Source organism: Bos javanicus, chromosome 5, assembly GCF_032452875.1.
Source record: "Bos javanicus breed banteng chromosome 5, ARS-OSU_banteng_1.0, whole genome shotgun sequence".
Taxonomy (NCBI): domain Eukaryota; kingdom Metazoa; phylum Chordata; class Mammalia; order Artiodactyla; family Bovidae; genus Bos; species Bos javanicus.
In genome coordinates, this window is record NC_083872.1 from 67,783,426 (window position 1) to 67,796,888 (window position 13,463).

The 13,463-nt window shown below is 40.9% G+C and overlaps 1 protein-coding gene across 2 annotated transcripts in view; it reads left to right on the forward strand.

Moving 5' to 3' along the window:
- The first annotated feature begins 365 nt into the window (after positions 1 to 365).
- STAB2 (stabilin 2) overlaps positions 366 to 13,463 on the forward strand; it is a 172,159-nt gene continuing 159,061 nt past the window's right edge. For both annotated transcript variants that reach the window (XM_061417114.1, XM_061417115.1), the window contains exons 1-3: positions 366 to 724; positions 4,827 to 4,960; positions 7,628 to 7,743. In XM_061417114.1, the coding sequence (XP_061273098.1) occupies positions 647 to 724; positions 4,827 to 4,960; positions 7,628 to 7,743 (328 nt within the window). In that variant the 5' untranslated portion in view covers positions 366 to 646. The remainder of the gene's footprint in view (positions 725 to 4,826; positions 4,961 to 7,627; positions 7,744 to 13,463) is intronic.

The following is a 13,463-nucleotide window of genomic DNA, read 5'->3' on the forward strand; positions in this document are numbered from 1 at the left end:
TAAAGTGACTTGGAAGAGGCCAAAGGATGAGTCAAAAACTCAACCAATGGCATCTTAAAAGAGACATTTCTTTGTGATAGAGTTTTCCACCACCATCACCTAAGTCAAGGACTAGCCTTCTGCCACATCCCCTCAACACCTGGAACTGTGCCCATTTATGGGTACCCCCATATATACTGCCTGATGACAAGCTCGGAACTTTGCATTCAGAGACAGAGGCTTGCAGTTTTCCATGGTGTGGTTGTGTTCATGTTGGCAGGGCCTGAGGTCAGCAGGAGGCAGGACCAGAGGAGGATGGGCAGAGCAGTGGGAGGCAGGAGCTTTTTCTTGGGAGTTTCACAAGGCACAAAAATTCCGGATCATGTCTCTGCCTCGGCCCCTTCAGGATATCCTGTCATTGAGCCAGGACATGTATACAGTTGAGAGTGGCCGATTTCACCACGACCCCTAGATTGGCCATTTTTCCTGTCTAGAGGCAGCTCTCGCATATCATCTGTTACAATCCAGGAAAAAAGGGAGAGGAAAAGATTTAAAAGCAAACACTGAAATGAGAAAGAATTCACTGGGCGTTCATCAAGCTAAATTTAAGTAGCTACACAGTCCTGACAGGTGCCTGACGTGGAGAAGCAGCGAATATTTCCTCACCATGCTACAAAATGTAATACTTTTCTTTCTTGGATTGGTGGTACAAAATCTCTGCTTCCTGTCTGAAACTGCAGAACAGGTAAGATGAAACTTATGTTTTTTAAAAGTTTGTTTACCTTCACAGTTGTGTTTGAAACCTTTTCCTTTCCTATGTGGTCATGAGTAAAGCATACTCTCTGGGCTTCACAAAATAAAAAGCTTATGGTGAATAGGATGCTAACAAGGATCCATCTGTCTGAAGGGGTACTAACCCAGTTGGTTCTATTCTGTGCTAAAATGCGATCACTGGGATCTCTGATTTTAGTCCTAACATTCCTCTCTCCATTGTGGATTTTGCTGTCTTTTCTGTTTGTTTTAATGAATCCCTCCCATTACATCATTCTGAATGTTGAAAATAACAATGACTGTAGAGAGATGAGTAGAGAGGAGCTCTGGGGAATTCCAGGTCAGGTCATAACTGATTGAGAAACACAAGGTCACCAAAATGCCGGGAATCCATCCATCTACCTACCATGAGTTGTAGTCAAAGGACCCAGGGTAGTGGAATCAATGGCCTGATGAAGGACACCAGCACGCCTGCCTGTCCAGCAGATTCACGTGAGTTGTCATCATACAGCAGGTTCAGAACCAGCTCTGCCACAAGTCTAGGCTAGAGGAGGGTATGTGAGGGACCTCCCTGGCAGTCCAGAAGTTAGCACTCAGGGGCCATTGGTTTGATCTCTGGTCAGGAAACTTAAGATAACGTAAGCTGTGCAGCCAAAAAAATATAGGAGTGTATATGAGAGATGATCTAAGTGACTTATTTAAAATGCATTTCACAAGTTAGGATTTCTGCTTTATGACTAATAAAACTTATAAGCATGACTCTGCATCTGTGCCAGGCAATTTCTTTACATATATAGATAGATAGATAGATAGATAGATAGATATAGATATATAGATATATATATACACATACATACAGTCTTTTTTCATATTCTTTTCCATGATGGTTTATCACAGGATATTGAGCATATCCTGTGCCATGCAATAAGACATTGTAGTTTATCCATTCTCTGTATACTAGTTTACATCTGCTGATCCAAAATTCCCAATACACCCCTCCTATATCCCCCCACCCCCTTATCAACTACAATTCTGTTCTCTATGTCTGTGAGTCTGTTTTGTGACAGGCAATTTTTTATTTTATTTTATTGAAGTATAACTGATTTACCATGATGTGTTAATTTCTTCTGTACAGCAAAATGACTCAGCTATACATATCTATTTTTTTCATATTTTTTCATTATGGTTTGTCATGGGATGTTGTATAGTTCACTGTGTTATATAGTGGGGCCTTGTTGTGTACCATCCCACAGATAATAGTTTGCCCCTGCTAATCCCAACATCCCCATTGTTCCTCCCCGTGCCAGGCAAACTTTATCAATACCAATTTTACTCCAGTTGACTATACTCTGATAACGTTTTTCACTAAAATGTTGGAAGACAGCATATGGGTTAAGTGCTCCAGCTCTGAGATTAGATAGGGGCAAGATTGAACTGGGGCTTTCTTGTTGAATCAAGATTGAACTAACAGCTATTTGAGGACCAGTGACTGGACTTCTGTAGTGATTCAGACGGTAAAGAATCTGCTTGCAATGCAGGAGACCCGGGTTCAATCCCTGGGTCAGGAAGATCCCCCAGAGAAGGGCATGGCAACCAACTCCAGTTTTCTTTCCTGGAGAATTTCATGGACAGAGGAACCTGGTGGACTACAGTCCATGAGGTCACAAAGAGTGACTGAGTGATTCACACTTTCACTCCTTTTTCACTCTCTATGCTCCATGGCTTACTAACTGTTGAACTCTGAGTGTGTTACTTAGTCCCTCTAAGCTTCAGTTTCTCCCATGACATTGCTCCACAAACAACAGTAGCTGAGTTTACTCTTCAGATGGGACCATATGAGAGAAATAATGAGCCTTTCCACTTGAAAAGAATCATTTGAAGGTCAAGGGATTTCTTGAAAAGACAGTACTAATTCTGGCTTGCTAAGATAGAAAAGACAAAGTAATGTCACCTCATATACTTATCTAAATGGTAAACCCTAATGTAAAGAAAATCCTGTTTAAAAAATGTAGATGCACCCTAACCATTAAAGGGAAAGAATTCAAGCCGTATCTAAAAGTGGCTTTTATTTGTCCACAAAGAACATTCCAGTGCTATTTTGGTTCATAATGATCACCAAATGAAACCTTCCAGTAAAAACAGATGTTTGTTTTCCATATGACACTATAGTGTGTAGGGAAGAGCAATGGCTGATCAAGGAATCAAAATCACTGACAGTGTGACCTTGGCTGAGTCACTGAACCTCCCCTACCTCAGTTTTCCCCCTGCTAAAGTGAGGATAATGATACTTCCTCTACTTACCTCTACAGTGGTCGAGATCAGATAAGATGGTGTCTTTGGAAGCTTGCATGACCATAAATTTCCCTGTAAATGTAAGCTTTCTTCTTATGCAGCCCTTACATATTTCAGTGAATTTAGAAATAGCTATGATGTTCCCACCACCCCTAACCTAGTGCCAGACCCAAGGGATGACAAAGAAATAGGAGAAAGTGGTCCTCTCCTGCAAGGGTCTTTCTAATGGAGAGACCACAGAACATTCTTCACTGACCAGCCATAGGGAGAGGAGGAGTTGAGAGAAGAAAGATGAGTGTGGTTTTGTGGACATGGTGACACGGGGTATTAAAGGAGACAAAGTTTGGGTCACCAAGGGAAGAGGAAAGAACACTCTGATCAGTACAGGCAACAGGCCAAACACAGAGGTAAGAACAGAGAGCAGCAGGACTCCCCTGGTGGTCCAGTGGTTAAGACTGCGTTTGTGTGCAGGTGTGCCTGCTCAGTCATGCCTAACTTTTTGCGACCCCATGGACTGTAGCCTGCCAGGCTTCTCTGTCCATGGAATTTTCCAGGCAAGATCACTGGAGTGGGTTGCCATGCCCTCCTCCAGGGGATCTTCCTGATCTAGGGACTGAACCCATGTCTCCTGTATTGTCAGGTGTATTCTTTACCACTGAACTGTGCTACCTGGGAAGCCTCCAATGCAGGAGGCATGGGTTCAGACCCTGATCAGAGAACTAATATCATTGAATGCTGTATGATGTGGCCAAAAAAAAACAGAGAAGCATCACAGGAACTGACGTTTATGGTCTGTGACATTCCAGATACTGGGCCAGGTGATTTGCACGTGTTATACCACTCAGTCTCAATAACCTGTAGAGTGGTTATCAATATCCCCCCTTTACAGATGATGGCAAAGAATAAGGAATTCATTTGAGACTATATACTTAGCAAGATACAGAGCTTGATTCCAATCTTAGGTCTTTTGAGTCCCAAGTTCAGTCTTTTTTCATTGTACAAAACTGCTGCTTAAGTTTGATGGGAAGATGAAGGAAACTTGAGAAAGAGGGGGAAATCCATGGAAGATCAGTACCAGAATCATGGATGAGGGACCCTGAAGACAAGGCCAAAGTGTGTCTGCATCATTCACGTTAGCAGTGAATTCTCTGCCACCTGCTGTTGCCAAATTTTTCCACAGTCATTCATTCAATCAACAAATCATTACTAAACTCTACTGTGTACTAGACACTGGTCCACGTGTTCAGAGTACAGCAGAGGACAGTATAGAAAATCATCGCCACCCTCGTGGAGCCCACTTCCTAGCTGGATCGTAATGAGATTGTACACATCTTTGGAGCAGGAACTGTATGCTTCATTTAGCACCTGTACCACATTATGCCTATGGAATCGATGCTGAAAGAATATTCTTGAGACCTGTTGATCAATGAACAATTAACCTTGAAGAACCCGTTTACAATTTCCCATTTGAAAAGTGTACCCTGTGGTATACTTTCAGTTTCCCGTTTGAATATATGTAAACAGTGACATTGCCCTATTTTGCCAGACTCCAGACTTGAGATCCATGATGGCAAAGGCATGGTACCAGCAGCAGCTTCCCATGGCAGACACTGATCCCTGTTGATCCCAACACTCCTTTCAGATGAAAAGACTGGCCAGTCATCACCTGTCAACCTCATTGCCATTCCTGTCACTTCGTTTACCTGAAGCTAATGGAGGAGATTGGCCAATCCAGGCTCTGCTAGTGGGATTTGATTTTTTTTTTTTCTTTTTTGTTTTCACAGGGAAAAAGATGTGATAAGAAGTCTCTCCTTACAATTAGAACTGAGTGCCAGTCCTGCTCAGTCAACTTTGGAATGAAGTGCCCAGATGGTTACACCAAGATTACCAATGGCACTCCGGGGATCCGAGATTGCAGGTACTCATCATGAGATACTGTATACGTGTGCTGGAGTCTTGGAAATTAAGGGATTGTGAATCCAAATGGAAACTTCCCGACTTAAAACTACAAAGCATTTCCATGATTTTTTCTTGTTCTAAGGTTACATTGAGCCCAAACTTCAGCAACTTTGAGTTGTGAGTTGTGAGTCTAAAAATTATATTACGATTCACATTTTCATACAAAATTGACTACATTGTGTTGCACAGAAATATTCTCCTCTCATCTTGCCCTTCTTTATTTTGAACATCTGGGGTTTGTTTCCTCTGGAAAGAGTTCTAGTCAGAGCATGTTAAAAGCCTTGGGTCTTCCTTTGAAACTAATACAACACTGTAAAGCAACTATACTCCAGTAAAAATTAATTTTTAAAAATACAATTTTAAAAGGCTTTGGGTCTGATAGTCATCTTACTAACCAGCTTTGCACCCTGATACTATAGAACCCAGAGAAGGGAGACAGATTTGTTGCATTTTAGGTGAGTGTTGCATTCTTGAAGACCTCTTTTTGACCTTAAAACTCTCATAATTCAAATTTAATCCTTACAAAGGATGACAAGCATTTCTGCCCACCAGCTCATGAATGCAGCCAGGCAGCTCAAATGCAAACACAAGTTTTAATTTACTCAGTCTCCTAATTTAAAAATTAAACTATTCAACGAGTTTGCTTTTAATTCAGGGGTGAGGGACTGGAAAATTTTTGTATAAAATGAAACAATTAACTCTGTTATATTACACTATTTTAAATTCACGTTTGCTTAATGCAGCTGTGCATCATTACATGCTAAGTCACTTTAGTCATGTCCGACTCTCTGTGAGCCCATAGACTGTAGCCCACCAGGCTCCTCTGTCCATGCGATTCTCCAGGTAAGAATACTGGAGTGGGTTGTCATGCCCTCCTTTGGGGATCTTCCCAACCCAGTGATCAAACCCAAATCTCTAAAGTCTTTTGCATTGGCAGGCGGGCTCCTTACCACTAGTGCCACCTGGGAAGCCCTAATGCAGTTAACGGTACTATATTCTAAAACCCCAAGTCATCATTTTTAATAGAAGTTTCCCAGCATTAACTGGCCTGGTATTAGCAAGGATGTGCAGCAGTTGACCACTCAGTTACTAAAGTGGGCACACATTTGCAACCAGATTCTCTGAGAAAGTACATCAGAAAGATTTGGGGCTCAAAGTTAAAATTATAGGGGAACTTAGAATATTCTTTATACTGTACTCTTCACGACCAAAGTGGGCACTGGGTTATGTGTCCCCGCCCCCACTTCTTCCCCTTCCCACAAACACAAAGAATATGATTATTGCACTCACGCTGTCTATTTTAGAACTGGGGACTTTGACATGTCACTCATTTATGCTGAAACAAATCCAAGGCTGATTTTTTTAATATAAAATTTTAATTGAAATATAGCTGATCTACAGTGTTAATTTCATGTAGACAGCAAAGTGATTCAGTTATATACATGTATTCTTTTTCTTTATAGTTTATGACAAGATACCGAATATAGTTCCCTGTGCTATACAGTAGGTCCTTATTGTTGATCTCTTGTATATATAATTGTGCATATCTGTTAATCCCTCCTAATTTACTCCCCCCCCCCACTTTTCCCTTTGGTAACCATTAGTTTGTTTTCTATGCCATGCCTGGTTCTTGAGGGGACATTTCATTTTCTTTTGTGCTCTCCATTTCCCCTTCTTTGTGAAGAAATGTCCATGCCAGTATGTTCAGCCTTTCAAAGAAATAATCAACTCTATCTCCAACTTGAGTGCCCACAAAGCCAGTAGCTCTGCAGTTAGTCAGCAATGTTCCAGGAACTGGTTTAGGGATACAACCTTGAACTCAGCATCACACTATTCTTAATGGCCCAATGAAAAGAAATGACAGGAAGAATGCTCTAGATACACTGCAGTCATGTCCTGGAATAAGCCATCCATGCAAAGATCTCTGTAAATAGACAAATTTAACCTCTGTAGTATATCTGTTCCTCAGCTGGTACAAAAACTGTTCTAAGGAACTCATGATTCTCTCTCAAGGAAACCATGGCAAATATTGCTCCCTACCACAATGGCACCCCACTCCAGTACTCTTGCCTGGAAAATCCCATGGACGGAGGAGCCTGGTAGGCTGCAGTCCCTGGGGTTGCTGAGGGTCAGGCACGACTGAGCGACTTTCCTTTCACTTTCACTTTTCACCTCTCACAGAAATTTCCATCTATAGCATCTGCAAAAAATTTACAAGTCCTAAATGATCAGTTTATTTTGAAACCACAGATACTGTGCATCACATAACGCTTGAACTTTCCCTTCTTTTACTGGCTGCCAGCACAGTCAGAGACAAGTCTGACTAGTCTACATCTAACATATGCTTAGAACCTAATATTATTTCTTTCATCAATTAACTTTATTTCTAACAGTTTAGATATTTCACCCTTATTTCATCCTTCCCTGATTTTTTTCATCCAGCTCTTACATTAAAGATGAATCATGATTAAGCTTTATTTTACCTAGGAAGCAAAATGTGTTCAGTCTACATATTTTAAAATATAGGCAAGTGTAAAGACCTGAATAAAAACCTATGGCAACCCCACTGCCCAGAGTTCACTGAGTTGCTGTAATCATGGGTGAACACTCACTGTTTCCCTTCAAGGTACACCTTTGAGGTCAGAGCATACTCCCTGTCTCTGCCCGGATGCCGCCATATCTGTAGGAAGGACTATCTCCAGCCTCAGTGCTGCCCAGGCCATTGGGGCCCAGACTGCATGGGTAAGTGGCCTGCCATGTTTCTTTGATATTTGCTTCTCAATGTCTCATTGTACAGGATATCAAGAGGAAGGAAGCCTGATAAAAGAGACTGTTAGCATCTTTTTCTAGAAGTTCCTTTTCCATCCATATGTGGAAAACCTTTTCAGCCCTGTCAGCTTTTATATTGATATCTGCTTTTCTCTCTTTAGGGATCTCTCTTTAAGACAATTCCTTTACAAGCCAGAAAAGGGGGCAACTGAAAGGATATTCATTTTTATAAAAGACTTTACTAGCCATAGAAATGGAGAAGGAAATGGCAACCCACTCCAGTACTCTTGCCTGGAGAATCCCAGGGATGGAGGAGACTGGTGGGCTGCCGTCTACAGGGTCGCACAGAGTCGGACACGACTGAAGCCACTTAGCGGCAGCAGCCATAGAAAGGGAGTAAGAATGCCGGACTAGTATGATCTCAATACAATTTTCTTTAAGAAGACATTTGATTACAGTATCTCAAAGACTGTAGTTATTGTTTAGCAACCAAAATAATAATTAACTCTTCTGAAAAACTTGTCTTAGGATGCAATAGCAAACTCTGTAATGACCAGGTTCCACTGTAAGAAAAACCACCGGCCAAACCTGAGTCAGTGGTATGGTTTGAACTCCTGTGGTCCAACATAACATTTCTCAGCTGAAACTGAACTTCTTTTATAGTACAATTTTTTTTATTTATTTAATTTTTTTTTACTTTTTTTAAATTTTATTTTATTTTTAAACTTTACATAATTGTATTAGTTTTGCCAAATATCAAAATGAATCCACCACAGGTATACATGTGTTCCCCATCCTGAACCCTCCTCCCTCCTCCCTCCCCATACCATCCCTCTGGGTCGTCCCAGTGCACCAGCCCCAAGCATCTAGTATCGTGCATCGAACCTGGACTGGCATCTCGTGAAACTGAACTTCTATCTTGATTAAAGATGTTGACCCTCAAGCAGTGACTAAGTCCCTGATAACAACATGCTAATTACATGAGATCCCTTTTGGAGAGGGAAGGATAGTAAAAATCAGGCATTTTTATTCATGAACTTACCATTCATTTTCCATCTTCTAAAATGTAATGAAAACATCATAAGGATCTACTTAAAGGGAGAGATTAGTTCTCTTTTGCTTTGTGTTTTCTCATTAAAATAACATGAGCAAATTGTACATAGCTTGTAAAATTTAGAAAGATATAAAGAAAGAGGAAAAAGTAGTGACTTGTATTCTATCACACATAGAAAACTATAAATACTTTGGCTTATTTTCTTGTTCCTTTTTCTCCCCATATTGCTTGTAAATAGTTGAGCCCATATTATATGCATAACATTGCCTGTTTTTTTTAACTAGTGATTAAATGAACAATAATTTCAATTTACTCAATACTGCTGACATTAGGTGCTAGAGAAGTACTCGGCCTATATAATCTGATTTAATTCTTAAAACAAATCTTTAAGTTATACTTTCTTATCCCCATCCTTCCTATGAGAAATACAATTTAAAGATTGTCTCTTGCCTCTCTCTTTGGAGTCAGTAAATAAAGCACATTCAAGTTCAGGGCTGCCTGTCACCAAAGTCTGCTCTCTTTCTACTCTGTCCCACTGCCTGGAGCAGAATTTGTTTTAAAAAAACAAAAAAGGACTTCCCAGTATATTTCTAATTTCTCTTTTTTTCTACAAGTATTTTTTATTTGTTCCCATGGTTTTATTAATTGTAATTGTTGTACAATATTATATAAGTTACAGGTATACAATACAGTGATTCACAATTTTTAAAGTTTACACTCCACTTATAAAATACTGTCTATATTCCCTGTGTTGTACAGCATATCCTTGTAGCTTATTTCGCACCAAATGGTTTGTACCTCTTCATCTCCTACCTCAATATTTGCCCTTCTTCCTTCCTTCTCTCCCACAGGTAACTACAACTTCATTCTCTATATCTGTGAGGTTGCTTATACTGACTAGTTTGTTATAATTTTAGACCCCGAATATAAGAAACATCATACAGTATTTGTCTTTCTCTGACTTATTTCACTTAGCATAATACCCTCCAAGTTCATCCGTGTTGTTGCTAATGGCAAAATTTAATTCTTTTTTTATGACTGAGTCATATTCCATTATATATACCATACCTTCTTTATCCATTCATCGGTTGATAGAATCTTGGGTTGCTTTAATATATTATCTTGGCAATTGTAAATAATGCTGATATGAATATTGGGGTGCGTATCTCTTTCAAATATATACCCAGGAATGGAATTGTTGGATCATATGGTAGTTCCCCGGTGGCTCAGACAGTAAAGAATCTACCTTCAATGTGGGAGACCCGAGTTTGATCCCTGGGTAGGGAAGATCCCCTGGAGAAGGAAATGACAACCCACTCCAGTATTCTTGCCTGGAGAATCCCATGGACGGAGGAGCCTGGCAGGTTACAGTCCATGGAGTCGCAAAGAGTCAGACACTACTGAGCTACTTCACTATGGTAGTTTTGATTTTAGTTTTTTGAGGAACCTCCAAAATGTTTTCCACAGTGGCTATACCAATTTACATTCCCACCAATAGTGTACAAAGGTTGCCTTTTCTCCACATCCTTCTAACATTTGTTGGCTGTGTTCTTTTTGATGATAACCATAGTGCCAGGTGTGAGGTGACATGTCATTGTGGTTTTGATGTGCATTTTCCTGATAATTAGTGGTGTTGAGCATTCTAATTTTTCTTCTGTTTGGTAGGTCCCTTCAGCCCTCCCAGTCAATTTCTGGATCACGCTCCTTACCCTGGGAAGCTCGGGGTTTAGGGTACCCTGGCCCTTCTCTGTTAACCATTCTGCTCTGTTTCACCTTAACATGTTGGCACCTTGTGTTCTAAGAGTTGGTCACATCAGAACGAAGCAATTAACCCAGACATCCAGATGAACTTTCTTTTAAGCACCAGATAGGGTCATGGTCACATCCGGTTCACAGAATCATCCTCATAAAATTGAATTTTGTATTTGCTTTTCTGTTTCTAATCCACAGAAACTAATGTGATCTTAAGTTAATTAGACACACAGTAGACAAGAAAAGGCTTTGTCTCAGATGCAGTAGTGAAAGTGAGCATATCCAGTCTAGTGAATAACAGACCACAGCCCAGAGAGCAAAAGAACCCAGGGCCCGCTACCAGAAGTTTGAGGTTTGAACCTATTCCCCTCATCACTAATTTGGGCAAATGATTTGTTGCTTCTCCAACAGTCTCCTTAGCTATCAAATGAGGGTAGAGAGTCCTACCTTACAAAACTCTAGGAGGGATTTTAAAACATCAATATAGACAAAACTACTTAATAGAGTTCCCTGGTGGCTTAGACGGTAAAGTGTCTGCCTACAATGCAGGAGACCTGGGTTCAATCCCTGGGTTGGGAAGATCTCCTGGAGAAGGAAATGGCAACCCACTCCAGTACTCTTGCCTGGAAAATCCTATGGACAGAGGAGCCTGGTAGGCTACAGTCCATGGGGTCACAAAGAGTCGGACACGACTGAGTGACTTACTTTTCTTTCATGACACAAAGAAAGATTTGTGTAAACATTTTATGTATGAATAAATGAGAGAATCAGAGTCAAACAGACCTCTGATCATGAAAGGCAGATAAAATGACTCCCTTTCTCTGAGCTCCTTTGAAACAATGAGGCATTCATAAAACAGTCAACAGGATTCAAAAATCTCTGGTGGGTTTCATGCATCACACTGGCTATACCAAAATTGTGGCAATACTTGCACCTACAATAGAAGGAGTCACAGATTTCCTTGAATGTTCAGGCCTTTCCTTGTGATAGGTCTCAAGGCCGGAGAAGCAAAATGTGGAAACCAAGGTCAGGACATTTTTCTGCTGTTGTCTCGTTGGGGCAGAAGGGCACTCCCGTTTATCTTCATCTTCCAAACATACCAAACATCTCAAAAGGCTTCCTTCCTTTGACTCAGGAAAGAGATAAATGCTCTACTTGGCTGTGTATTTCACCTCTCCCATTTTGCAGTGATGACAAGTGAGATCTTGATTATTGCTTTACATTGCTGAAAGGATAAGGCCATTTCAGAGCCACTGACATATGTCCATCCTTCTTTTTGAGGAAGTGCAAGCCCTGGAACAGGCTTCTTTCCAAGGCAAGGGAGGAATCCACTTCCTTCTCAATGCGTCTGACAAAGACATTCACAGTCAACACCTCTGGGTTACTTTTAAAATTATTTTCATAGTGCCTTATTCAAAATTAGATAATTCAATAATAAACTCTGAAAACTTAGAAAACACAGAAAAGCACAAAGAAAAAACTGGCTCATTTTCTAAAATTAGGAATAAGGCGGGAATTCTCCCCTGGGGGAAAAAAATATGTCATCCTGATGTCAGGAAGATGTTTCTACTCAGGTTTACCTTGCTTTTCCCTCATTAAAACTTGTACAGCCTTATCAAAACTGTGTATGGGAGTCTCTTCTCATAAGCACAAAAACATTTTTAACCTTGAAACTTAATCACATTTGAACAACCAATATTCTATTTCAGAGGAAATGGATGTTTCAATTTGAACATCCCAGTTCTTTTTTATCCTACTATGAACTTTAGCAGATTTGTTCAAAATCTCAAGAGCGTCAGAAAAACAATGTGGGTGCAGGGTTACACAGAAACTCAATTGTTTCAATCTGATTATTTCATCTAGAAATGGCCTTGATGCTTTGTGAAGTCAATGTCATCAAATTAGGCACATTTATTTTTTTGCCTCGTGTCACTGCATCTTCAGACTTCTTATCCTTTCCTCTTGTATGTTTCCTGCCATTCACTGCCTGGGTTGCAAATAATGGACTACGTGGATTAGAAAGCACTCTGTGAGGCATGTCCTTCTTGGCTGTGAGTGACAAATTCACACTGAGTTCACACAAGGAAGCTAGTTTCATATCAGTTTCCCAGGCAGACAAATCCAGCTAGAGCTGTCAGTGGAATATTCACCATTTTTACGAAGCAGGACATAGCCTCTGTCTAGCACTGTGCAGCAGGCTTTGAAACAAAGACAGTGACACAAGTGGCCACCTCTGGAGTTCCTTGAGAGATAAAGGGAGGTCCCTGGCCTCTTGCTGGCCAGGAAGTTCATTATCTGCCTTTGAAAGAACAGAACGTCTGATGATTTGCTGACACCTTGTCGGGGTAAGCCTCCTGCATGAGCAAAGTCACGATGTGGAACCCTCAGAGCAGTGCTGACCAAAGGGAAATGTGATAATGACCGAAAATAGCTTTATCAGCTGCCTGAGCTCTCCCGCAGGTTTCAGAAACATGCCTTGAGAACAAATTCTAGAAGAGCTTTTTCAAGGGTGGTTGCTGAGAATGTCAAGTCTCACCAACTTTTTTTCCCTAATGAGGGCCTGTTGTTGTTGGTTCAGTTGCTCAGTCGTGTCCCTCTTTGCAACCCCTTGGATTGCAGCACTCCAGGCTGCCCTGTCCTTCACCATCTCCGGAGCTTGCTGAAACTCACATCCATTAAGTCGGTGATGCCATCCAACCATCTCGTCCTTTGTCATCCCCTTCTCCTTCTGCCCTCAATCCCTCCCAGCATCACAGTCTTTTCCAATGAGTCAACTCTTCGCATGAAGTGACCAAAGTATTGGAGTTTCAGCTTTAGCATCAGTCCTTCCAATGAACACCCAGGACTGATCTCTTTTAGAATGGACTGGTTGGATCTCCTTGCAGTC